Consider the following 25,589-nt stretch of genomic DNA (forward strand, 5'->3'; position numbering starts at 1 on the left):
CTCGCGAGAGCCGCGCGCGCCGCCCGCCGCACGTGACCGCGCGGAAGGCGGGCGGGAGGGAGGGAGTTACCATAGAGACGGCGGGGCGGGTGCGCCCCCCGCCCGGGCCCCGCCGCCAGGGGGAAGCGGGGGTCATAGAGACGGCGGGACAGAGCGCGGCCTCCGCACCTAGCGCCCCCTTGTGGCGCGCCTCCGCCACAGCCCCCTCAGCGGTTGCTCGGTGCTCCGCGTTCGCCTCTGGCGTAGATTATTAATTGTCCTTTTGAATTTTAATCTGTAACTTTCGCCGCTAGTGTCGATTATTTATTGTCGTTTCTCAATTGCGATTGATGACTTTTTAATCGCTGGCGCTGAGGGGGAAGAGGGGATTGGAGGCGTCCTCTGGCCCACGGCGGTTGTCCCGGAGCCCCCTCAGGCCGGCGGGGCCCGCTGAGGCGTGCGGAGCGCTGGCGCTGCTGCCCCACCACGGCAGCCCCCGGAGCAACACCCCGGAGCTGCGGCCGCTTCTCCGGTCACAGAGATAACACAGCCTTAGCCAAGGTCACGGCGGTGCAGAGCCGTGACTCCTGAGGGGGAAGGATTCATGGCGCGAGTGGGTCAGACAGACCCTTCTGAAGGACAGGAAAACGCGTTACTAAATGATCGCCACTGGAACACCGTGTTTTGTTTACAACATCTTGTTTACTCAGCACAGCAAGCCAAAATACTAACTGTTAAGGTACGCACAGAGTTATTAACTGTGATCAGAAAAAGCGAGATTTATTTCTGACACAACGCCTTGTTTGCATTTAATTTATTGCGTTATGACAGGACATGGTTAGTGTACGGACAGGGGAGAGGCGACACCTCTAAGGTGAACATGTGCACAAGACCAGGGTTTGTTCACAAAGCTTACTGAGACACTGCAGCCACTGAACAGAACATGCTGGTGGCCTGTCACACAACACAACTCCCTCTCATGTTTACATGCACCACCAAATAACTCGGAACCTGCTCCCACAGAAGATACACTTGAAAACATCAGTCTGTTTCCCCTTTGGCACACAGGGAAGTGCTCCTGAGGGAAATACCCACTCATACATACACCTGACCATGCCTGGTAACAGGTAGTAACAGGAAAGTGCACGGTAGACATTGTACACACCCAACCCCTCACGTAGCTGATCAGTAAAACCCCAAACAGGCTGGTGCACACACAGACACAGGGAAGGAAGGTGAACTGACATTAAACACTACTGTCTTCGATTTTAGAGCTAGCCAGATTCTGAAGCGTTTTGCCCAGACTTCTGGACTCAGAGCAAGGACTTGGAACAGCACTTCAGAACCTTGAAGGAAAGTGTGATACAGACAGGAGTAAGAACTACTGCTCTTTTGCTAGTTGTAAGTACCATTGTCTCATATTAACAACTAAAATGTCTCTTTATTTATATCACATTAAGTGGAAGAAACCTGTACCAGCCAAAGACACAGACAGCACCACAGGGTGCTCGATGCTCATGATGAAACTAAAATGACCTTTGACAAAGCACAAGCACACTTCTGCAAACACACATCATTACTGTGTTACCGTGTCACAGAATCAGGGTAGGAGACCTCTATGTCTAAGCCATTGCTAGTCAGACAGAAACGCCTGGTTTTCAAAAGTAGCATTGAAACTGTGATTGCCCAACAGCACACAGCTGAATTTCACACGCGTGCATATAGCTAAGAGCTGTAAAAAAATGAAGGCAAATGTTATGATGCAACAAGCAGGATTAAACTTATCAAATACAGGTCCAAAACATTCGTATGACAGAAAAAAACCCCAGTATTAGAAGAGTATAAAAATCCAGAACTTGATATAACTAAAAGCAAGTCCTTTTCATGGGACTGTCCAGTTACAAATAAGTACAAGGCAATACTCTTTGTTTCTTTCTCTTTTACGAATTCTCAATTTGCAAGAGACAATTTGAAAGGTTCCTTGATTAGTTTCCGTTTGTTGCGTGTCCTTAAAGGTCACAGACTTGAGTATGAAAACACACCTTCTTTCTGTTGGAAGATCTAGCAGTTTGAGCAAGGAAGGAGATGATTTCACCATGAAAGATCCAGGAACTGGATGGGAACAACTGACTCGCTGAAAAATACAAACACCCCCTTCCCTCAGCTGTTGCCACCAACACCATGGCTCAGGCTTCAGCTTATTGCAGTATCAGTAATAGTCTGAAAGTCAGCAGTGCCCGCCCTTGAAACAAAGAATATAAAACAGCATTGCAGGACCAGGATATGCTCAGTATAATGGAAGAGAAGCATGAAATAATTTCCCACATTTTGCAGTTCACTTTCAACTAGGAAACACCTTTTTTTCACTGACAGCAATAGCAACCTTAACAGAGCAGGTACCTTTCCTGCTCCAAGGCCTGTCTTGGATCACCAGCCACCTATTTGTGCTTCTCTCCCTTAGATGGGAATCTGAAACCAGAATTGCATCTAGAATTTCACTAGCCAGGAGCTTTTTGTGGAGTCTGACTCCACAGTCGCCCAGCTATCAATCATAGTCTATTTTAACTTTTGTAATAGTGTTCAGGTTTGCCTTTTCGCTGCTGCTCCTTCCATGGACAGAAGTCAAATGCTTTTTCAGAGCAGACTTGTGTTTGAAGTCCATGTCGCAGCAGTGGCACTTGTAGGGCCTGTCCCCGCTGTGGATGTTGAGGTGATCCTGGAGCGTGCTCTTGGCTGTGAAGGTCTTCAAGCACACCATGCACTGGAAGGGCCGGATGCCCATGTGCCCCCGGATGTGCCTGTTGAGATTCTTTTTTTGCGTGAATGTTTTCCCACATTGCAAACACAGGAAGAGTTTGTGCATTTTCAGATGTCTGAGATAGTTCTCGAGGTGCAGAAAGCCCCTCGGACACTTCGGACACTGGTGCCGCCACGAGCTGCCAGAATCCTCCAGGTTCTGGAAACCATTCGCCCCGCTAGAAGTTCCTTCTGGATTGTCACCAACAAAAGCCTGGAAGTGATTTCCTGACATTTCTGTATTCCTGCTTTCAACTGTAGAGTTTATCAAGGAGTGCTGGGTTTCTGGGAAATATAAATTGGTTTTAGAGGAAGTGCAAGGCTGAGGAAAATGATCATTTTCTACATTCGCCACACTCATGGAATCCATTCTGAAGATACAGATTTCATCATCCTTATACCCGATTTCCACCGTTGATATTTCTGGGGATTTTGTGTCCTTCCTTTCCGACTCCAAGCTCTGTGCTGCAGGGTGTGGGCCGTCCCCATCCTCCTGTTTCACGGGGTATTCTTCATTCTCTGGGCTGTCTTCAGAGATCTCAATTATTTCACAATCTTTATCTAAAACCTCATCCCCGCTCCTCAGTTCAGCATCCGAGGAGTGGCACCCCTCAGCAGCCTGGGCGCCGCTCTCCACGGAAGCGTCGATCTCCAAGTACTTGGACAAAGCCTCGGTGCACTTCTCCACAATGTGAACCATCTGCAGGTAACTCGCGGCCGTCAGGTACTTGAGCAGCTCCTTCTTCTTGACTTCCAGCGCGCCCGTGTAGCAGGAGAGCAGCAGCTTCCTGCCCACCTCGGCGCTCTGCAGGATGGTGATCCTCACCTGCCTGGACTGGTTGAGCAGGAACTGATCCCGCATGAAGGTGGAGCAGGCGGCGAAGATCACCTTGTGCCCCTGGAACTCGGTGTCGTTGATGTAGATGGACACGTCGCAGAAGAGGTTCTGCTGCCGCAGGAGGTTCATCTTTTGCAGCACGGCATCGCCCTGCTGCTCGAACTGGAAGTGCAGCACCTCCGAGTCCGCCGCCATGGCGGGACCCGCGGGCACCGCCGGATCGTCTCACCGGGCTCAGCTCCCCCCCGCCGCCGGCAGGACCCGCCGTTCCCGGGGCTCCCGGGCTGCCCTCCGCCGGCCGCGATCCCGCTGCGCCCCGCTGCCCGCAGCCGCTCCGCCGCCGGTGCCGCAGCGCCCCGGAACCGCTTCCTCGCCCGCCCCTTCCGCCCGTCCGCCCGCCCCCGGTGCGCCGCGACCGCGGGGGAAATGACAGGCGGCGGCACACTGAGTTAGCAGCACGTTTATTAGAAGACTTGGCACTGCTACAGCGGCTGCCGCTGGGGGAAACCGCACCGGCACCGGGGCGCGCCTCGCCCACCGTTTCGGTAGAGGTAGCGACGTGTCCGCCCCCCGTAAGGCATCCCGGGGAGCGGCTACCGGGGCTCCTCCTCGCCATCAGCCGGGACGTGCCGGGGGAACGGCGAACCGCCGCCCCGAACGCCGCCGGGACGAGCTGCTGGCTTCTTCACGGCCACGGGACATCGCCCGGCAGCCGCCGACCCGCCTGCTTTGGTTATCACACGTAGTGTAAGACTTTTGCCCAGTCAGTGAAGAGGTAGCTAATGCTCAGTCCATCGATTATACAATCTCAAAGGAAAAGCGTCCGTCCTGCCTTCTCACCCCTTACCAAATCGGGAGGCACCACTATGTCCCCCCTGTTTGTTTTTAAAAATTAACATTTAACGTGACTTTAGAGTTCTCTCAACAGTTTCAATTTGTACCACACTTTGATTCTCCCTCCTCACTTTTTATTCCTCCCAGTGACTCCAAAACCATAATCAGCCCCACACCATTAATTTCTATGTTTTCAACAAAAGTTCAGCGGCAGCTAAGTTTTGCCAAAAAGCTAGGGGAGAGAAAGACTGACACTTCAAACTCATCAGTTACTAACTTGCAAAACATGTCTCCTAAAAGAAAAATAAATTAAGGAAAGACTCATCCCTGATCTATGCAGGAGGCTGTGCAGTTGCAGCATGTGCTGCAGGAACACATGCTACACAAGCTACCAACACTCAGAGAAGTGGTGAGCCCAAACCTCTGGCAAACCTAAATTCTAAAAATTCCTTCTTCTATAGAATATAAATAAATAAAATGCCAACATTAAAAAAACAAAATTCCTAATATATTGAGGAGTTATTAAAATACTTTTGTAATAGATTTCAGTTATTTTTAGGATATGCAGGAAGTTGTACAGCACATTAAGTTGTGAGACTATCCACTTACCAGCAAATGGTATTCTACACAGTAACACACAGATTATGATAACTGCCATAGTCCTCATCTGAATATGCAGCATCAGTAGCAACAACCAATGGATCTAATCTTTCACTACTCGGGACATTGCAATGAAGACAACATTTTACATACATGGACAATTAAGTTCATCTTATTCTATAGTTGAGCTGCCTCTGCATATTCCATTTATCATAATTCTCACTCCATTTTAATCTGTAATTCAGAGAAGCAGCATTAGCCAGATTTTGCTTTTCTAATACCTCTTCTATACTCTTCACTTGTCTTTCCATATAGGGGCAAATTTTGGATGAACTCTACCACCAGTGCACTTTGCACTGGTGTTATTGCCCTCAGGGCTCCAGTGTTCTGGAGTCACGCAGCCATCTCCTACAGAAATCTTTTGGTCTGCACCCTTTTGCCAAGCCAAAAGCACAGACATTAGTAAAAGTCACTTTTCATCAGATGTGTCCATTTTCAGTGAAGAAAGTCTTCTGCATTTCTGCTTTTTTCCTATTTATTTGTGCCGTGCTCTTGCCAAACGACCGCAGCAGCCTTTAATTGTGCAGCCCAGCAGTCTTGGCCTTCTCAGACGTCCAAATCACCACAGCACAGGCTGGACTGAACACCTATGGATCTTGACCAAACGATTTTTTTTTTTTTTTTGATTCTTAGGAACCCCCTCGTCTCTTCATATCAGCTTCAAGTCACCCACAGCTACTTCAACAAGCTGTATTCTCCTTACAGTAACATTACAGCTTCATAATTCCACAAAAACCAAAACTTTCCAGATAGACAAAACTTTCAGTACTGTCCATTTTGCTGCCACGTGTTCTAGCACTTGTGCAGTTTTATTCCTTTCTGTGGCAGAAGACCATTTTCTTTTTTGTGTCCATATTAATATTGCCTTGAATTGCTCACTAGCACCTTACAGCACGTTGACCTGGCTCTGCAAGCTCTTGTTCTCCACGTCTATCTTCATTTTGACATAGCACTATAACTTACTTCCATTTAGTGAATAATGGATTATCAAAATGTTTGAACAATACAGAAGATTCTGCCTGAAGACAGAAAGCAAGTGTCAGACGCAACTGTCACGGTGAAATTTAGTTCAAAACAACTCTGAAAGTGGGTGGCTTCAAGAGGAAAAACAGTTCTTCCCATGCAAACCTACCTTCTACCCCAGCAACCTGAACAATAATTTAAAAAGTTTCAAATAGTTAGACTTTAGGCCTAAATATATTTGCTACAACTTGCAAGATGAATGCCCTGATGTAATTTCCATTGCTTACTTCATAGCTGTCCATGTAAGAGTTCATGTAACAGTCAAGTACAGTAGTTCAAGAACTCAATTGCAAAAACTGATTCACAGAATCACCTTCTTTTCCTACTTCAAAGTACGTGGATTTCTGAAAACGTTCTGCAACATTAACGTGTTTTAACGTCCATCAGTGTAACGTCTGCGTAAGGAAATCCTCACTTCTACACACACAGAACTGAAGAGCAAGACCAACTTTTGATAATGACATACACAACACTTTTTGCTCTAACACACCTTTGGTCATACCTGTTGAACATTTTTAACCACACAATAGCAGCCTTTCACCCCCCACCCCTCATTCAAACACACCAACAGTACTACGTTTAGGTAGGAAGCATAATCTCAGCCTCACGGCAAACCTTGTGGAAAAGAGCTGCCCTGGAAGAAATCCTTATTCCAAACACAAACAGCACTTCTCTGCCAAAGATCAGCCATTTGATTATTAGTCAATGCTACACTTCAGTACTAAGAGTGCTGTTCTACTGGGAATGGTGAGCCTCAGATAAATTAAGCTTCTTTCAGCCTGACTGGGATGTGGGTAATTCCACAGCACTTTAGAGAAGCAGCATGGTGTAATCCCAGAATCCCAATTAACATGCCATTCCCGCTACATTTGATGTTTAAGGCGGTATAGAAGAGGTATTGCTGAGTACAGTCAATAGCTGATATATTAACCTATAGAAATTGTGCTACCTATACCTCATCCTAGGATCTGTAAAACACTAATGGTCACTTCAAAAAAGTCCAAGAAATCAAAAAACTTTATGTTAAATTCTTGTAGCAGGTATTTTTGTTTAAAGTTAAGTGACATGTGGCCCTTATTAGACATCAAGGAGAGACATACAAGAACTAACGGGGGAAAAAGGCAAAAAAAAAAAATCATGGGGTTGTTACACATTGCAGCTTTAAAAAGATTCTTTTCACAGTGTCAAAAAGCAGTATTTCTCCACTCCAGCTTTGCTCTAAACCCAACAACTGTTGTGGTTTGTAATGCAAAACTTATGGAAGATGGAGGATAACTTTTAGCTTTGAAGTGTTTAGCTTGTCTCAGTACATGCACTGGTAAGTGCCCTTTAAAAATCCCAGGTATGCCAGCGTAAGAACAAGTCACATTTGCACTCCAGGCACCAGCCTCTCACATTCCAGAGCTGCAATTTATCCTCAGTTTAAACAGCTCTATGCAATGATCAGCTAACCCTGCCAAATCATTTAGGGTTTCATCTTTTCATAATGCATGTTGAGGTTAAAAACCCTGAGAGTTTTTAAGAGAGCATTGATTGGCAACAGAAGTTTCTTGAAATAAGTTTAGAAAGGGCAAAAAAGTGACACAAAAATACTTCATTTCAACTGCAGGAGTCTAGGGGTAAGATCCAAGAAAGGTAAGTTTAAGAGGTAAGTTTAAATTTAAGTATATGGAGTGTTTTCAGTTATCCAGTGCTTTAAAAAAAAAAAAAAATATCAGGTTATCTCACACACTTGTCCTCTTTGCTTTCCTCCATCTGCCCAGACACAGAGAGGCCTCTAACTGCACAGCAGATGGTTTACTTGCAGCTCACAGCAACAGTCTTTCAAAAGGTGTTAGTCTTGAGTCTCCTAATCAGAGAGAAATGAAACAATTAACCCCTTAATCCACTGTAGAGACACAGACAGAAACCTGAAGGAGGATTGCTATTCACAGAAAGTATCAAGTAAGACTAACAGCGATGGCTGAAGACCTGCCAGCTTTTGCAATCCAACCATCCGTAGCCTTTCGGGGTACACCACTAGTTTAGGGAAGAAGCCAAACCAACGGTTTGCTCCTTTCAGTCACCATCCCTACAGAGGGCGAGTTTTAATTGCTTAATTGACGCAGGTACTATCGTTTCTTAAACTGAGCACAGCCTGAGGCAGCTTCCCTGCATCCAGTACCTGGCTGGCATCAGCCTGCTGACAGACCTTACTGTCTGTAGCAGCGCTACACGTGAATGAATCGAAGTCCACCGTTATGTCTTGCACGTTTCTTTCATTGGCATTGTCAAAGCTATTTTTACCGTGCAGCTGTTTCAGATGTTTCCTCAGAACGGGCTTATGAGCAAAGACCATGTCACAGTAGTTACACTTGTGGGGCTTATCCCCACTGTGCAGGTTGAGGTGGTCCTGTAGGGAACATTTCTGAGAGAACGTTTTCCCACAGATCTTACATTGGAATGGTTTGATGCCTGCGTGCACTCTCATGTGCCGGTGGAGATTGCCCTTCTGAGTGAACGTCTTGCCACAGAGCAGACACATAAATAGTTTATGCATCTTTAAGTGGTTAGCATAGTTTTCCAGATGCCGGAATACTCTCGTGCACTTTGGACACTGATGGTGCCACTGGAGGCCTTTGTCTATCCCTCGGTTGTTAGGCCCAAACATATCTTTAGAGGCCAGAATGATGTTATCGCTGCCAGCATATGAAAGGGCATAGTTGTGGAGGTGGTTTTGCTCTATTTCACTTGCTCTGTTCTCAACAGTGGAGTTGATAAGAAAGTGTTGAGGCTCTGAGGAATGCAGTGCAGTTTGTTCAGAGGAAATAAACTGGTTCTGATCCTTCTTATTCCTAACTTCTGTTACCTCCCCAATGGACTCCACCTTGATGATCTGAATATCACTATCCTCCATGTCCATGCTGTCTTCTGAAGGCTGAATGCAAGGCGAGTCTTGCTGCAGAGAGTCATCGTCTCCCTGATGTTCCTTCAGCTCAGAAGAGTCGCTTTGCTGCTCACACTCTTTGCTCTCCAGCGGCTGCTTGGGCTTGATGAACTTCCACAGGGCCTGAGTGCACCGTTCCACGATGTGGCTCATCTGCAGAAAGCTGGCAGCAGTCAGGTAGTTCACCAGCTCCATTTCAGGGAACTCCAGAGTGCCGCTGTAACAGGAGAGAAGCAGCTGCCTCCCCACTTCCGAACTCTGCAGGATCGAGATTTTTACATCTCTGGAGTCGTTCAGTAAGAACTGATCTCTCAAAAAAGGAGAGCCAGCAGCAAAGACAATCTTATGCCCGTGAACTTCGACGTCATCTATATGGACCACGACATCACAAAATTTGTTTTCTTCCCTCAGTTTGTTCATTTTCTGTAACATTGAATCTCCATAGTTGTCAAACTTGAAATGAAGAATATCTGATCTTTCTGACATTTTGGCACACCTAAGGAAAAGCAGCAAGGAAAAAAACAAAACAATGAGCACTTTTTGTTTTCTGAAAGGCAGGTTAGAAAGATTTAAAATAATGACATAAAGTGGGTGTTTATCAGCCATTATGCTTTTTATCCTAAGTACACATTGAAGTCCAATACAAATAAAAACAAATTCAAGTTTACATCTCACAATAACTTTTACCATTTTTTAATGTAATGAAGCCTGAATATGAAGTAGAGGTGCTATGACAGAAATTGTCCTGAAGCAATATCCTAAAGAGTTAGGATGTAAAGGGAAAGTGTATTTAGCAAGCTTTGGGTTTTGCAGCACTGACTTTAACGCATTAGATTGTCTTTCAAGTTTTTCTGCAGGACTTGGTTTGCTGTATGCTGTTTTGCCTTTTCCTAAGATTACAGAAAAAAATCTTCATAATGGCCTCCACTAGGCTCCCTGTTTTGAATACCTGGGGAATGAAGGAAGCCTTCTCATCTTATTCTTTCAAAGATCACTTCTCTAGGAAGTTTGTTCTTGTTTTGATAGGACTTGGAATGGAGAACAGTGGATCTTCCATAAACCAAGTACCGTTTTTCTGTCTTTCAACAGTTGCTTTAAGAATTTATAAGACTACACTGATTCTGGATGAAATACAGCTCACACAATCCTGCCAAAGCACTGCGATTGCAGGAAGTGAAGAAATAACATGAGACTCGATGATGCAAGATTTGGTTAGATAAAATTACAAAACAAAGCAAAACTTACACCTCCCAACTATTACAAACACCACATAAAGCTCGAAAGGAAGCTTTGAAGTTTATAGATAAAAGCAGATACTGCTCTCTTGGGGCATGCAGTGTCAGCTGGGTGTACACACAGGAATGGCATCGTGCCCAGTGAAATGAATGAACACACAAGAGGACTGTTCAAAGAATATTTTTGGAAGCATCTGTCAATAATCAGGGTCTTTTCAGTTTGCAGCTCAGGCGGCATTAGATGACATGACCTCCTCACTGATCACACCCATTAAGCGTATGTTCCAGTGTATGGCATGCAAAAATTAGGGAAGGATTTCAGAAGACTTCAAAAACTAGGGACCAGGTTAAGTTTGGAAGCAGGGGAGGCATCAGTCTGCAGTACAACCAGTTCTGCTGAATCTGCAGAACCCAGTCTCTCAGTCACCTTCAGCGCTGCCCGACTGACCCCGTTTCTAGGGCTGAAAGTTTAATTCCAAGAGGCAACAGCCTTTGGCAAATATACACAACAGAAACAGATCACGCTGATGTATCCTCAGTCAATTTTAGGCATAACCAAACTGTTTCTTTTTGCGTTTTCTCTGGACAGTGATGAGGGAAGTCCAGTTGTGAGTCTGTTTTTTCCACCTTGGAAATTCGTACAATATGAATTCAGCTAAAGCACCCAGGCTAAAGTTACAGTGCTAACCACAGCTATTCCAGCCATTCAGCCTGTCTCTGGCGGACTACAAGAGCCGCATCGTGAGAAACTATAGATCGAAAAGTTGCGACTTGCCTCGGCACACGTTCAGTTTCAACTACTACTGATCTCCGAGAGAAAAGAGCATCAAATGAAGCCCAAACCCGCTATCTCGGGAGGGTGGCAAAAACCAAGGCAAGCTCCCGTCGGGTGTGCGGGGCTCCCCGCTGGAAACACGTGCTTCCTCGGCCTTTACCGACCGCGAATCGCCCCGGCCCCTCACATCTGCCTCCCGGGCTCCGGGAAAAGAATATTTCAGCCCAGCTCAGCCGGGAGCCCGCGCAGCATCCCGAAACAACGTGAAGGCGGTGCCCTTTGCGAGAGCGGAGGGAGCCGCTGTCCGCGCCAGGCCCGGCCCCGCGGGAGGGACGGAGACAAGGGGCAGGTACCTGTAGCGTCGGGCCGCGTCCCCGCGCAGGCACCCGCGGCCGCTCCTGCCTCCGGCTACGGACCTAGAGAGGGGAGGAGACCCGCCGTGAGCCGCCGCCCCGGCGCCGGGCCGGGCCCGGCCGCCCGCCGCGCCCCCCGGGCGGCCCCGCGCCCCGCCGCGCCCCCGGCCGGGCCGGGCCGCCCTCCGAGCGCGGCCCGCGGGGGCAGCGGGAGCCGCGGGCCGCTCCGCGCCGCGCTCCGGGGCCGCCGCCCGCGCCCCGCCGGCCCGCCGGGACCTACAGGCGCCGCCGCAGCCCAGCACCGCGACTCGGAACCGCATTGTCCGCCCGCCGGAAGAGCCGCGCCCGGAAGCACCGGCGGGGCCGCCCCTCCGCCCGGTCACGTGGGGCGGCGGCGGCCCAGGCCCGGCACCGGGAGCGGCGGCGGCGGCCGGGGTAGGTGCGGCTCGCGCTGCCGCGGGGGCGCCTCCGCCCCGTCCCCGCTGCGCTCCCGCGGCGCTGCCCCGCCGCCGCTCGCTCCCGGTGTGCGGGAGCGCGGGTCGTCCTGCGCTCCGCTACCGCCGGCTGCCTCCCTCGCCCCCGGGGCCGTGTCTCCCGCCCGCCGCGGTGCCTCCCCGTCCCCTCCGCCCGCAAGGCCTCGGCTGGAGCGGCGCCGTGAGATCGCTCCCGCAGGGCCGGGCCGGGTCCTGGGACAGGCGGGGGGCTCCGGGCCGGGCCGTCCTCCCCAAGCTGCGGGTGTAGGGGCGGACACGACCCGCCTCGAACCGCGCCGGTGTCCCCGGGACCCCGCCGAGCGCGTCCCGGAGCCGCCGGCTTCCCCCGGGTCCCATCCCGGGCGGTGCGGGGCTGACACGGGGGGACCGGCCCGGCAGCCGCGTTCCCTCTCCGTGTCGCGGGGTGTCGGCTGTTGCCCGTCGCTTCCAGGTGGATCCTAAAAGGTGGCATGTTGTTGCGTGCAGGCATCTTTATTTGCTTCATGTATCATAACCTCGGTGGTTTTTTGCGGGTTTTATCCTTCTTGTTGTCAAGGAAGTGTTTCTTTCAGTTAAAGCGTCCCCTGTAGATAATTTTTAAGGTCGTGTCAGTTAGGGGTGAAAACGAAGTATTAACAGATTGTGCTAAGTCGGTTTAAAAACATAAGCAAAAATTAAGTGGAAATCGAACTGCTGGAAGTAAACTTGGTGGTTTAGCTTTGTGTAGATTTGCCTGATCATTTTATGGGAGAGAAGGAGAAGTAGAGAAGGTATTCAGGAAAGATTTGGAGAGAAGGAAAAGATCATGAGAGGTTTGAAGAGGAAAAAGATTGTGTTTATTTCTTGAATACAAGCTGGAGAACAGGTAGGCCATACAGGTATGGCTTGGTCTGTGTTCCAAATTTTGTTTTACTTACAGGTTTTGTTAAAGCCCAGCTCAATAGGATTCCTGAGACTTTTTGCTACTTAGAAAATGTGTCATTACAGGAGCTGCCCACTGCTGATTAACTTGCAGAAATACTGTGTTTTTTTTAAAGGCCTCTACTTTAAAGGTCAAGGATCTGAGCAAACTTACTTTTGTGTACACAGTAAACAAATTAACAAATGGAGCTTGGCATTGAGGTTTCTTTCCAATTCCCAGCCCTACGTGCAGACAGCGTTTAGCAGCACACACCAAATGTAACTCCTTTTTTCTCGGGTCTTCGACTGCGTATTTTTAAAGCACTCTGGTTGTCTGCTGAGCGTAGCTCCCTGTTGGTGTTTGAATCCTAATGAGAGAGCAGCTCCAGCAGTACGTGGAGCATCATCCCCAGAGTTTGTGTAGCTGCTGGCTGCACTGCCTTCCTCCCAGCCCGCAGCCTGGGCCCTGCTGGGGCTGGTGCTGTGGATGAACCAACTGTTCGTGGTTAATTCATTCCAGCAGCATTCCTCTGCTGGGCTGGCTTAGGCAGTGTCAGCATTTCTTTTACAAACTGCACTTTCCCAGGACGGGCTGCTTGCTTCTGGGATGGGGAATTTACTCATTACAAGAGCCTAAAATTAGAGTTTTGTTCTCTGAGCAGATAGTTCAAATTCGGATTGAAAGCAAGATGATGTTGGTAATAGCTGTCAACCCATTAAGGCTTGTTAACAAAGATTACATTAGCTTAACTCTTGTGTTTTGTCTGATGCCTGGTTTTGCATACAGTGTCTCATGATTCACTCCTCTTCCAGAGATCTGTGAGGAGAGGACTGGAATTAGAGACACCATTATCTCCAAATAACAATATCTTTTCCCTTTCTGGCTCTTGAAATTACTGGGAACATCTGTGGCTGTCAATGTGTTGTAAAATGAAGACAAAAGTTAGACTTGTTATTTTTTTATTAATTACTCTTTAGTCATCCTAAATCTGTATTTTCACATGCAGTATACCTCTGGTTTTTCTGCCTCATTTTGAGTGCCAAGGACTTCTTGTTGCATTTGAGAGTGTGTGTTGCACAGGGAAGGTGGGTAAAGATCAGACATGATTAAGCAGACTAATCATGTGATACGTGAGAAGAAAAAAGATTGCTAGTGATTGCTTGTATGGTGTCTGGTGTTTTTTTTCCCCAGAGCTGTGATAAAACACAGGCATTGACCTGGAGCATTTTCCAGGCGTCTTTCAGGACTTCCATGTATTTTAAAACAAGTGTGCACTAGGTGAATTGTACAGGTAGAAAAACTCACAGCTGTCCAAGGCTGTAGGAGCTCAGAGTCTTGCAGGATGCTGGGTTCTTTGTCATAACACAGCTCTGCAAAGTGCACTGTAAAGCCTCTGAACTCTGCCACAAATTCCACTGTTCACCCACACCAAGATGCTAATGATACATACTCAGAAAGCAGAACTTTGTGTCTTTAAATTGAACCATACTGGATTTGTTGTTAAGCTGTGCATAGAGCCAGAGGAGTAGAAACAGAAAATACATTGTATTTAGGTGTTTCAGCCACTTGAGTGGCTTTTCTGCATGTCACATTCTTGTTTTCTGGGTTTTTTAACACCGTACTTTGTGATTTTATATTTTGGAGGATAGAGGATATAAGTTAATTTTGCACGCCAAGCTTTCTGACTTTGCTTTTTAAAGGCAAATGAATTACTGTTCTTCAGTAATTTATTAATCTTGCTGTACTGTTCTTTATCTGGTGCATTCTGCACCAGATATATTGGAACTTTGTGGAATCACTTTAGGAACTGCAGCTGAAGTACAAAAGCTGAGAAAGATATGGATAGGGAAAAATGTCTCTTTTCCTCTCTGGCTTGCCTACCTGTTCTCATGCTTATTCTCTTTTCTGCCTTGGAAACCCAGAACTTATTTTTGTGTAGTATTTCCCTGTAAACTCCGTGCTAAGGATGCTACATCTGCTGTTGACTCTCAGGTTGAAGTAGTTCATGCCTGAAATATTGACTTTTCCATTTACCTTCTGTCTTTTTGTGTGGTTATGGATGTTCTAAGCACCAGAAAATGGATATTCCTTGGAAATGGAGTGAGATCAGCCATAGTTATGAGTGCCTTGCTTCACTTGTTGCCCATGTCTCAAGGTGGTACTCAAACCTCAGCCTCTTCCAGTAATGTAAAACTGAAGGTTTTCTGGTTTTCTTTTTTCTATATACTGTTTGCTTTAAGCTCTTTTAAATTCATTCTGGCAGAACTTAGAAGGAAAACTTTGATCACAAGTTGCAGGCCAGGTGTCAAATATTTGGTTAAGAGAGAGAAAGTGAAAGAAATGGTTTATGAGTGTGTAACTAATCTGAACTTTTGGTAGGTTTGCTTTCCGGTTATTTAAGATTTTAGCATGGTGAATGTGGTCTCTGCTGTTCCTCTGCACATTATCCTGAGTAGAGAGTAAGGTGTAACAGCAGTGAAGGAGAATTTCACGGAGAACCAGAACTTTAAGTAAAATTGAAAGCAGTGACCCAAGAGCTAGCTGTGTTGACTTTCTCATTTTGCAACTTTCTCCAATAGTTTGTTGTGTGAGGAGAGGCCAGAACACCCATTTAATTTCACAGATGAGCAAGGAAAGAGGTTGGGAGAAGTTTGCCTCTTCGTATGTGTTTTACCCAGACACTGTGTCTCCCGTGGAGGAGTAAAGACACCTTCAGGCAAACACTATATTACTGTGTTGTAGTTTTGTGTCAGGAGCTAAACTGTGCTGCATTCAAAAGCTGGTATTTTATTTATGCTGAAACAAACCAAAGCCTCTTTCCCTGTAAGGGACGAGACACTAGCTTTTTGAGGAACATCAAAACTTGAGCTCTGTGCTTGGCTGAGGTCTTTGGTCCTAAGCTGTGAGAGCAGGAGACTTTGGGGCTGAGACCAGCTGCAGGTATTGCTAAAGAGCACTGTCACTGCTGCTCTTTGTTCTTGGGGTTTGATTCCAGAGCAGTCCTAAGCCACATGTAATTGCTCTGCTGGTCTTTGATGTGTGCCCTTCTAGACTGGCCCATATTTTAATGGGCTTGGAGGCTTTCTGGTGATGATTCTGCTACTGTGAGCTTTCTGATTCAGGTGAAATGATCCATGTGGAACAAAGTGATAGCAAGGAACGGAGGAAATTAAATCCGTGCAAAGCAAAGTGTGAGGATATAGAAATTTTGTTTAACTTCAGGCAATATTTTAATATTTGAAGACTACTCCTGCACCTCAGTGTTTGAGCATTAATCCAACGAACCTCTGTGGCTGATTCCAGCACAGTTGGGCATCTGTGCTTTGCTTGCTGCTACATCAAAAGCTTCTCTCAATTGCCTGCTCCGCTGTCCCTGTGCTCTCCTATCTTGTGTAATTTCATGAGACTTCTGCTCACTGTTAGCCTGGCCAAGTTGGGCAGATTGGGACGTGGTGGTGTTGCAATGCTGTGTGTTGTGACACTGCTGTTGGGTTAGGCTGGGCTGGCCGTGCCCCAGGACCCACGTGGGGTTTGTTGACACGGGGCGTGGAAAAACACGAGGAGCTTGTTATTGCATTGGAGGTAGTGCTGGGGAAAGGTGTCCCATTGAAACACTTGGGAAATAGGAGAAATCAGCACTTCGAGACACACTGTACCAAAATGAAGTGCTAAATTGATCCTTGCCTGGATGATCTTTGCAGCTGCTTGTGATCAAAGCTGCTCCTCTACTCCTGCTGTCAGTGTGGGAGACGAGTTTGCTCTCTTTGAATGAAAACAGTAGAGCCAAAGGGGTATTTAGTGTTTGATGCTTATTTTTAGTCTGTGTTTCAAGATCTTTGATTTAGGTATTTTCAGGTATCTGTATGTTATATAGTTGGTGCAATATGGAACTTCTATAGAAATGTTTTAATATGAATATTTCAAACAAAAGCATATTTAAAAATACAAACTCTGGCCTACCTTTAAGACACATGTGAGTAATAAGACACATACAGTGTGCAGAACTCAAAATGCCTACATTTTCCAGCCAGTAATTCCCACTGAAAGTCAGTGGATCTTAAAATGGTTTTGGAAGGGATATCTAAGTACCACACATGATTTTGAAAATGGAATAAAATAACCACAGGAGTGTTGTCATTCATGAACAAACCTCATCCATTCTTCCTCTTACACTCTGCCTCAGTTATTCTCTGAAACATGTTCCAGGACCATGAAGTGATTTGGTGGGTAATTGGTTAGAAGTTGTCCTCCTGGCAGACTTCATGTTGTATTGGTGGCTGTGGGGAGGGCATTGATGGCAATAAAAGCAGGCTTTGCTATTTCTGGTGTATTGTTCCTGGTTGAGGCAGGAATGCTGTGAGCTCTGCCTGTGCCAGGTCTCTGTTGTTTGACTGCATTGTTGGACGCCAGGTTGGGATGGTGCTTCCAGGTTGGAAGACAGAACTGGAGGCTGAAAAAGCATTCGAGGTTGGTTGTGCTTGGGAGTTTGTAAAGACCCAAGCCTTTGAGATAAGGGTGTATTTGGATTTCTGGGAGATTTAATCACCCATTTTTATCACGGCAGTCTGTTTTGAGCCATGGATTCTGGGAATCTGTGCTGTAGAGTTCAAGGTGTGCAGCTGAACTTCACCTTTTGTTCCTTCCTTCAAATGCCTCTCAGTGCCAGTTCCAGCTTTTTAAAATCCTCTGTTGGCTCTGCTTCTCAGTACTGATCCAGCCTACACTGTTCTTCCTGCTTCTTGGAAGTCTTTGCTTTTATTGCTCCTTATAGTACAGAAGATTCAGCATAGATTCATAACTTGCTCTATGTCCCAAGGTTTCAGAGCAAAATATCAAGAGTTAGGTCAAACTCTTGTTTGGGGGAAAGAATGTAACTGCAGCATACAGCGAGCTCTGATAGATAAAAGTAATTTTTGCATGAACATAGGTGAAGGCAGGTATTCACTGAAGGAGGTAAATTAGGAATAAACTGAAGGACTTTATTGTGCTGGCCTTAATTGTCAGCAAGCAGAGTGTATGTTCCAGGGCCCTGTTTTGTGTGATGTGTAGAAAGTGGTGAGTGACATAACTGTGGAATACTGTGGAGTTTTATTATGATCTGTGGAAACCAGTGCTGCAGTAGCACGTGCTGCTTAGCAAAATGAAGGCAGGACTTTGAGTGTGCGCTGAGAGAGGAGCTGGAGCTTGTTGTTGTGCCGTGAGATGAGTTAGTTTTTATAATTAGTCAGCAGGTTTCTGAAAAGAAACGTTTGAGCATTTTAGCATGAAGTTTTATATAAGTATTTTTATGATTTTTGTTTTTCAGGCGTTTATAACATATTTAATCTCATTCATGAATCGAACTTCCTTTTTAAGTCATGGATGACAAGGCTTCTGTTGGAAAAATCAGTGTCTCTTCAGACTCGGTATCCACTCTTAACAGTGAAGATTTTGTCTTGGTTTCCAGGCAAGGGGATGAAACACCATCTACAAATAATGGTAGTGATGATGAAAAAACAGGACTGAAGGTAAGAACCGATAACCTGAGTTTGTTCTTCTAAACCAAACTAACCATAGATAGCTTAAAGAGGGACTTCTTTATTGTGGAAAACTTGACAGAAGGGAGAACTTATTCAAGAACCAGTTTTGTCAGTAGTTTCTTCACTGCTGATGTCAGAGGTGGTAATTAGGTTTTGAGTAAGACTTCTCTCCATCATGAGCTGTGGGGTTTTTTCCCACTTTGCAGAACCCTTCCTGAAGTGCTTAGGATGAAGCAGACTGATTGTCAAGACCGTGGAACTGTGATTTTATCACAGCTTTCAGGTGGAAAGCAATATTAGCCTACATGGATTTGACCGTATCTGGTAATCCAAAGATACGTTGAAGTTTTCCCCAATGTGAAATGTTCTCTTTAAGAAATGTAGAAGAGTAGTTATAACTAACAACTTGGCATGAATCAGAGAACACGAGCTCTGTGTGAAAGGCTTGTGAGAGCTGGAAGGGCACTGACATCTTCTTACTTGTAAAAGTGCTGTTCTGAAAAGAGACCCTTGTCACCCTCTACTTTATTCTTTTATTTTTTTTTTTTTTTTTTTTTTTTGCTACTTAAAGCAACATTCATCCCAATTTGTATTTCAGCCATTTCTAAGAAAAGTGGCACAAGTAAGGTAATCACTCCCAATTCCATCACTTTAATGTGTTGAAAACTGGATCTTCCCTAGAGTGAGTCGAGTTATTGTGTTCTTTGTGGGAGATGGAAAGAGATATTCCACCATTGGAAGAGACTGATGTCTGTCTACAGCTGCATCTGTGTCTTTAAAGATGATAAGAAATCCTGTGTTCTGCCTGTTGGACTGGGTGCTCCTCTTTTCCTTTGAACTAGTTGTAATAGAGACTTTATTGAACATTTCTTGATGCTTTTGCTCATCTTGCTTTTACCTCCCAACTGCTTTGTTTGTTTTTCTTGTGTTCCTCTGAGTCCTGGACAAGACAAGCTGTTACAGTGGCCCTTCTCTTTTATACAAGACTTCAAATAAATTCTGTCAGTTAAGAGTCTCAAGGCTGATCTTTTGCTTAATCTGGCAAAGAAGTTCCCTTACGTTTTATGGTTGTTGCAGATGTCACTTTGCATCACAGAATAGTCTAAAAAACACAAACATTTCTTGAGCATGGAGCCTGGTGATCTCTGAAACCTGCTGAAAGGCTGTAGCCTCATGCTTGTCTTTCTGAATGCTGCAAATCCCAGCAAGCATCAAGATCAGTATCAGCATCAATACTTAGGAATTCAGAGTGGTCTCATAGTGGTGCTTACCTTGAGGATGTGGCAGTGTCTAATCAGCTCCTGAAGCATCCTTGGAGATCCCAGGAGACAGAAACTGTCAACCAGAGTCTCTATTCTGTCCTGTTACCCCCCAAGAAAATTTGGAGGCATGAAATGTCATGGTCTGCAACACTTCTTGCTCCCCATGGGGGCTGTTTGTATCACTGTTTGCTTCCAGCATGGTTTATCAAATGCTGGCTACAGGTGTGATGTTTCTCTTGGTGAGGAAGGAAGAACACGAGCTCTGCTGCCTCCTGATCATCACTTGTAAGAGAGTTTGCTGTTCTCTGATTTGGCACTGGATGCCACAGAGCTTTGCAGGTCTTCAGCTTCTTTATGAGTTTGGTGCCAGGACTGAGCACAAGCCTTGAACAAAGGGGTTCACCTTGAGCTTCTCAGTATTTCAGTGTGCAGAGCATGTGCTGTTGGTTATTGGCTGCAATCTGATTAATGGGAAATTTTCTACCTTAAAAAAGCACTCAGTGTGCAGTCTAAATTCTCCCATAGAGGGACCTTCCTGTTAACCTCCTTCCTTCTGCTTAAGGGGGAGAAAACTTAGCAGATGAAATGAGAAGACTTTTTAGCTGTTCTTAGGGACAAAAATTTGGGTGTTTTGGTATTGTTCTACAACAAAAGAGACATTCTGTCATAGCCTATGGCTTTGTTCTTGGTATTTTTTTCCTCAGCTTGCAAATAGCCATTCAGTTGCCAGTGAAGTGGAGTAGTGGAGGTTGTCAGAGGTGTGTTAAAAGTGTTGTCACTGTGATATCTGAAACTGTTTCAGTAGTGCATGAAAAATTAATGTTAACAGTACACCATGAGAGCTGAGGTTATGTATTTCACAGGAACAAATGAGGGTTTTTTTCAGGCATAGCTTTGGTACTTTTAACTAAGTTAATTTGTATGTGTCAAACCCCGTTTTCTTTCATGTGCCCTCTAAGAAAAAGCAAAAACTGAGTTCAGGTTTTTCTTTGAGCAGCTGTCTCTCTCTGGTGTTCTGTTTCTTTAGAAAAGCAGTTTGAGGATGTTTCCTTTGCTAATGAGCACAGTCTGAGGATGGTGCTGGAGGTTCAGGTTTGTGTTTGCTGAATGTGACAGGCTCTGAAATTTGTACATCGGGCCTAAGGCTCTTGTTTCAAATTTGCTGATAATGGTGTAGTTCTAAGTAATAGTACTGTGGACTGAGTTAATGTAAATTTTTGTTTGGCACTTCTTTTTTTTCCTCAAGTCCAGACAGAGAAATACTTATTTTGGATACAATTAGGAACCATATTTTTCTTCAGTTGATCATAACTTGTAAATATTTTTTTGCTTTTTGTCAGTGCTGAAATACTTGGTTCAGTTTAAAAAGGGATTGCCAGTGAATATTTTCCTGAAACGCAGTTTGCCAGCTTTCTCTGCTTTCCAATATTGTTCCTGTGTCTGCTCGTGCCCCCTGGCAGTGGCACCAGGCTGGATTTGGGAAAGCTTTGCTCCTGGAGCAGGGTGTGGAGCAGGAGTTCTGAACTCCCCAGCACAGCGAGACCTCTCCCAGCAGAGGCCAGCAGCACATGCGTCAGGAGAGGGGAATAAATCACAGTTCTGATCAATCCCCTGGTGTGCTAAAGGGAGTTTGCGACCTCCCAGTTAAAGCTCAAGTAAAATTTGAGTTTTGTGGGAAATGGAGAAAGCCACGATTAGGGTGATGGGTTTTTTCACTCAGCCTCAAGCATTTATCAGGTGCACCTGTTTATTGTTCCCTTCTGCCCTGTGCTGGCAGCCTGGCTCTGGTTTGGGGCTGTAATAGGATTTCAGGCACATTTACACCTTCCTGTCCCCTGTCCCCATGGTTTGGGGAATCCATAAGGCTGTGTAAGAAACTTTGGTTGATGTGAAATTACCTTTGGTTTGTGCTTTAGGCCTGGGTTTGCAGGCAGCTGGTTTGTTGCACTTGATTTTTGGGGCTGTGAGAACAGCAGGGCTTCTCTAGTCCAGAAGTGTGGTTATTGTGCTTTTTAAAATTCTTTTTGGGGATCGTCTGGGCTGAGAAGGAAAGCTTTCTTGGAGAAATAAGTTTAAATTGCTTTTTAAATGGGATTTAGATGATGATGTTTTAGAATATCTATGAGATGGGTTGGGTTTTTTTATTTATTTTTACATGCCTGTTTTCTGTAAACAACTTGAATTTGTGTTTTACCTGTCACTACTATTTTTGGGAAATTTTCTTTTCAAGATCATGTTTTGTAGATTTAACATCTAGATATGTTATTCATACTGATGATTTTACCAAATAGAGTAGATCATCATTCAGTTTTCTGGCTTTTCATCTTGATAGAATAGAACCTTTTTCATGTGCAGTTTATATTGATACCATTACAACATGTACTTCTCACAGGATGTGAATTTTTTACCTTCCTTTTCAAAACTAAAGTCTGTGACTGTGGGGAAAGTTGTATCAGATGCAGTTTTTTACCAGAATGAATTTTAATTTCAGGTTTACAGAACTGGTTCTGTAAACTAGAAGTTACTCGAGGTTTTTAATATATAGCCTTTAAAGGGGCTGACAGGACAGTATAATTAATTTATTCTATTTCATTGCAAAACATATTAACTCCATACAGTAAAGGAACATGGTGCATCTTCCATCATCATCATCATCATCTCTCTGATGAATGCCTGCAAAGACCTGAATAATAAACTTGATGCTTGAAAGCCTTCTGCCTTTGATGACCCCATGCTTGTGCGAGATTTTTCCACAACGAATCGTGCAAATTAATACCAACATTGTTGGGAGGAAAATGGGAATCTGTGGATTTCTGTCACTAGTTGCAGGTTACAGATGCCTCCCTCTGTGGGTGTACAGCTGAGTAAGGCAGTTCCCCTGTCCTGCTCCTGGCAGCTGATCACAGCACAGGAGTGTATTTTAATCTGTACAAAAAGTGGCATTAAATATCAGTTGTTGTTGTTTAGATTCTGTAGCAAAACTGTCACTAGGTTATTACTTTTTGGGGTAGTTGCATAGTTTGGATTTTATTAGCTGGCATTAGCATCTCAAACCATTGAATTTACAGAGGTAAGAATATGGAAGTGCTCCTAGGGCTGAGTTTTGATGTCAGCAGGAATAACCAGCAGCAGCTGGAGTGTTAGAATCAAGTACTTCATGCTGATGGCATCTGGTAAATACTCCGTAAACTCAGTCACATCCCTATGAATTGCAGAGGAATGGACAAAGAGTTTGCTTAGAAGCAGTATGTGAGAGTTTCCTGAAATGGATGCCTTCATTCCCTTTCCGCTTTAGAACTTATTTCACACTGTTGAGGTTGTTCATGCTTTCATGTTGACTTCAATGAGCTCAAAGTCAGGCTAGGAAACAAAGCAATGCTGTTACCTCTCCTCAGCATGGTGGCATAATCTTCTTCCAGATGCTTCTCTTCCTGTGAAACCTTGCTGTCTTGCCCATGAACCATGTAACATATTTAATTATATTTGTCCCTTTTTGGTAGTAATCTGAGAATTGTTATAGCCCTTATTGTGGGCATCTGTAAGTTTCTCTGTCAAAGGCAGTCTTTGTAGTTGGTGATTAAAGACTAGTTTGAAAGTAATCTCCTTGCTTTTTCTGGTGCTAGAAAATTCCTGCTTTGAGCTTGTAGATTTGTTAGCCCAGGGAGGATATAATCCATGCTGGTGAGCACTTGCACCCTGCAGTTTGTGTTTATGCTTGTAACTGGGTTAAATTTGTTAACTGCTGCTTTGGCTGGTGCGTAAAAAGCCGTATGAATGACCCTGTGCCCGAGGGGTGTTTTTTGTTGTTTGAACAGTCTTTCCTTCTCTTTTGTGTCCCAACTCTGTGGCTCTCAGATTGTGGGGAATGGAAGCGAACAGCAGCTGCAGCGGGAGCTCGAAGACGTGCTGATGGATCCACCCATGGAAGATCAGTCCAGGGACCATGGGGAAGAAGTCAGGACTGATGGAGATGGGGAAGAACCTGTTGTCCTTGAAGCATCAGCATCCTCTACCATTAACCCAGTGTCGGTGGCAGGACTCCAGAAACCAGAAATGAGCTTGCCAGTGAAACCATCCCAAGGAGGTTAGAAAAATAAAAAAGGGGAGTGGCGGGGGAACACCTGGTTATATCTTATGAACTTGTTTTTTTGTGGGGAAAATGAAGAGAATTTAGGTACAGGTGTGGCCCCTAGCTTTTCCCTATGTCTCACATTATAATCATTTAATGCAGTAAATTCCAAGTTATGTATGTAATGCAAGAGTTAATATCTGCTGAACTGTCCTGTCTTCTGAAAACACTGCTATACCAGCCCTGAGATGTGTGCACAAATATTAAGTTTACTTACCTGGCTGTATAAAATATAATACAGGGCTTTCCTACAGCGTGTTTTCTGTTCTTAGCCTCTTTAGCCTTCTGTTCAGTGGGGAGTCAGTGTCTGACCCTCCCCTTGCGGGTTGCCTTGCCTTGTTTCTCACGTTGCCCTGCTGTGGTGCCCTAGACTGTGAGGATTTGAGCCCCTTCACGCCGGTGACAGACGAGGACAGCGTGGTGTTCAGCAAGCTGACCTACCTGGGCTGCGCCTCGGTGAACGCCCCGCGCAGCGAGGTGGAGGCGCTGCGCATGATGTCCATCCTGCGTGGCCAGTGCCAGATCTCCCTGGACGTCACCCTGTCCGTGCCCAACGTCTCTGAGGGCACTGTCAGGTACTCCGGGGCTGGGCCTTCACCTGAGCTCCTTTGGACAGCGAACAAGCTGAGGGTTTAACTGGCAGGAGGCTTGGATTTTCTTTATAGCGGGAGAAGGGGGGTTTTGTAGACATCTGGGGAGATGATCCTTGGAGTTTGTTTATCAAACACTCTACTGAGAAGTGCTGTGGTGATCCAAGCTGTCCCCAAAGCCACAGGGAGATTGGTTAGTGATGAGCACTTTAGAAATAGCCTGGAAAGTAGTTTGTAGAGCTAGAAAATGTCTGATTACATGAGGCATAACAGAGGTGGGTCTGTCCACTGCCAAATATTAGTGTAACTTTCTGAAGAGGAATTCCTGAAAATCATGGGGAAATTATTGGTGGAAATGTCTGTGGCATTGTACTTTTTTTGTACTGTTCAATTTAAATATTATTGTGCTCATGCTTTGCAGTAAATGACAGGAGCTAGTTTTTGTGGTGTACTTTCTCTAGGAGGTATGAAATTGTTAAAGCTTGCAAGTTATGTCTGGCTGAAATAATTCTTCTAAAGGTGCAAGCTTGCTTTTTTTCCCCTCTCTCTATTTTAACAGACTTTTAGATCCTCAGACAAACACAGAAATAGCAAATTATCCAATCTATAAAATCCTTTTCTGTGTACGAGGGCACGATGGGACCCCTGAAAGTGATTGCTTTGCTTTCACTGAAAGCCACTACAATGCAGAACTCTTCAGGATTCATGTCTTCCGATGTGAAATCCAAGAGGCTGTAAGTGCAAGCTTTTTGTCAAATGGTGATTATGTGCGTGTAAATGTTATTACTGAAATTTAGGTGGCGTTTTTCAGGCACTTCAGAAATAATGTGATTCATCCATTAACAAACGTTAGTTGTGGGATAATGCACAGTTAACAGCTTATCCTAAGAAGCGCAGAAAAACAGTTAATTAGATGCTAAACCTGAATTGTTTTTGTACAATTTCATGTGAGTTAGTGGAAATGCAGGTGGGTTTCAGCTGGTGTTTTGCACTCTGGCTGCAGGTGAGCCGAATCCTGTACAGCTTTGCCACTGCCTTCCGGCGCTCGGCCAAACAGACCCCACTGTCAGCCACTGCCACCCCCCCGACCCCAGACAGCGACATCTTCACCTTCTCCGTGTCCCTGGAAATCAAGGAGGACGATGGGAAAGGGTATTTCAGGTACTGAGTGGTCTTTTGGGCAGCGCATGGTTCTGTTGGAAAGCGAGTGAATGGAGAGGGTGCGGCTGAGCTGGTCTCTAAATTCCCTTTTTTGGAAGTTTCCTGTTCTAGTTTAAATGAATCCCAGACAGAAGT

The 25,589-nt window shown here is 45.4% G+C and overlaps 3 protein-coding genes across 4 annotated transcripts in view; 1 reads left to right on the top strand and 2 right to left on the bottom strand.

The window, feature by feature from the left end:
• Positions 1-661: 661 nt before the first annotated feature.
• Positions 662-3,918, bottom strand: ZBTB6 (zinc finger and BTB domain containing 6). The gene has a single exon (XM_066332947.1). The coding sequence runs from the start codon at positions 3,806-3,808 to the stop codon at positions 2,525-2,527; it is 1,284 nt and encodes a 427-aa protein (XP_066189044.1). The 5' UTR covers positions 3,809-3,918; the 3' UTR covers positions 662-2,524.
• A 141-nt stretch (positions 3,919-4,059) lies between these two features.
• Positions 4,060-11,752, bottom strand: ZBTB26 (zinc finger and BTB domain containing 26). The gene is made up of 3 exons (XM_066332959.1): positions 11,700-11,752; positions 11,420-11,482; positions 4,060-9,552 (listed from the first exon to the last, which is right to left on the bottom strand). The coding sequence occupies exon 3, from the start codon at positions 9,540-9,542 to the stop codon at positions 8,226-8,228; it is 1,317 nt and encodes a 438-aa protein (XP_066189056.1). The 5' UTR covers positions 9,543-9,552; positions 11,420-11,482; positions 11,700-11,752; the 3' UTR covers positions 4,060-8,225.
• Positions 11,753-11,833: 81 nt separating this feature from the next.
• RABGAP1 (RAB GTPase activating protein 1) overlaps positions 11,834-25,589 on the top strand; it is a 62,898-nt gene continuing 49,142 nt past the window's right edge. The window contains exons 1-6 of one of the 2 annotated variants that reach the window (XM_066332949.1): positions 11,834-11,854; positions 18,099-18,300; positions 23,430-23,658; positions 24,074-24,278; positions 24,853-25,027; positions 25,297-25,454. In XM_066332949.1, the coding sequence (XP_066189046.1) occupies positions 18,151-18,300; positions 23,430-23,658; positions 24,074-24,278; positions 24,853-25,027; positions 25,297-25,454 (917 nt within the window). In that variant the 5' untranslated portion in view covers positions 11,834-11,854; positions 18,099-18,150. Of the gene's footprint in view, positions 11,855-12,137; positions 12,358-18,098; positions 18,301-23,429; positions 23,659-24,073; positions 24,279-24,852; positions 25,028-25,296; positions 25,455-25,589 lie in introns of those variants that run through there. The other variant, XM_066332948.1, reaches the window with a different exon arrangement.

Source organism: Sylvia atricapilla, chromosome 19 (assembly GCF_009819655.1).
Source record: "Sylvia atricapilla isolate bSylAtr1 chromosome 19, bSylAtr1.pri, whole genome shotgun sequence".
Lineage (NCBI taxonomy): Eukaryota > Metazoa > Chordata > Aves > Passeriformes > Sylviidae > Sylvia > Sylvia atricapilla.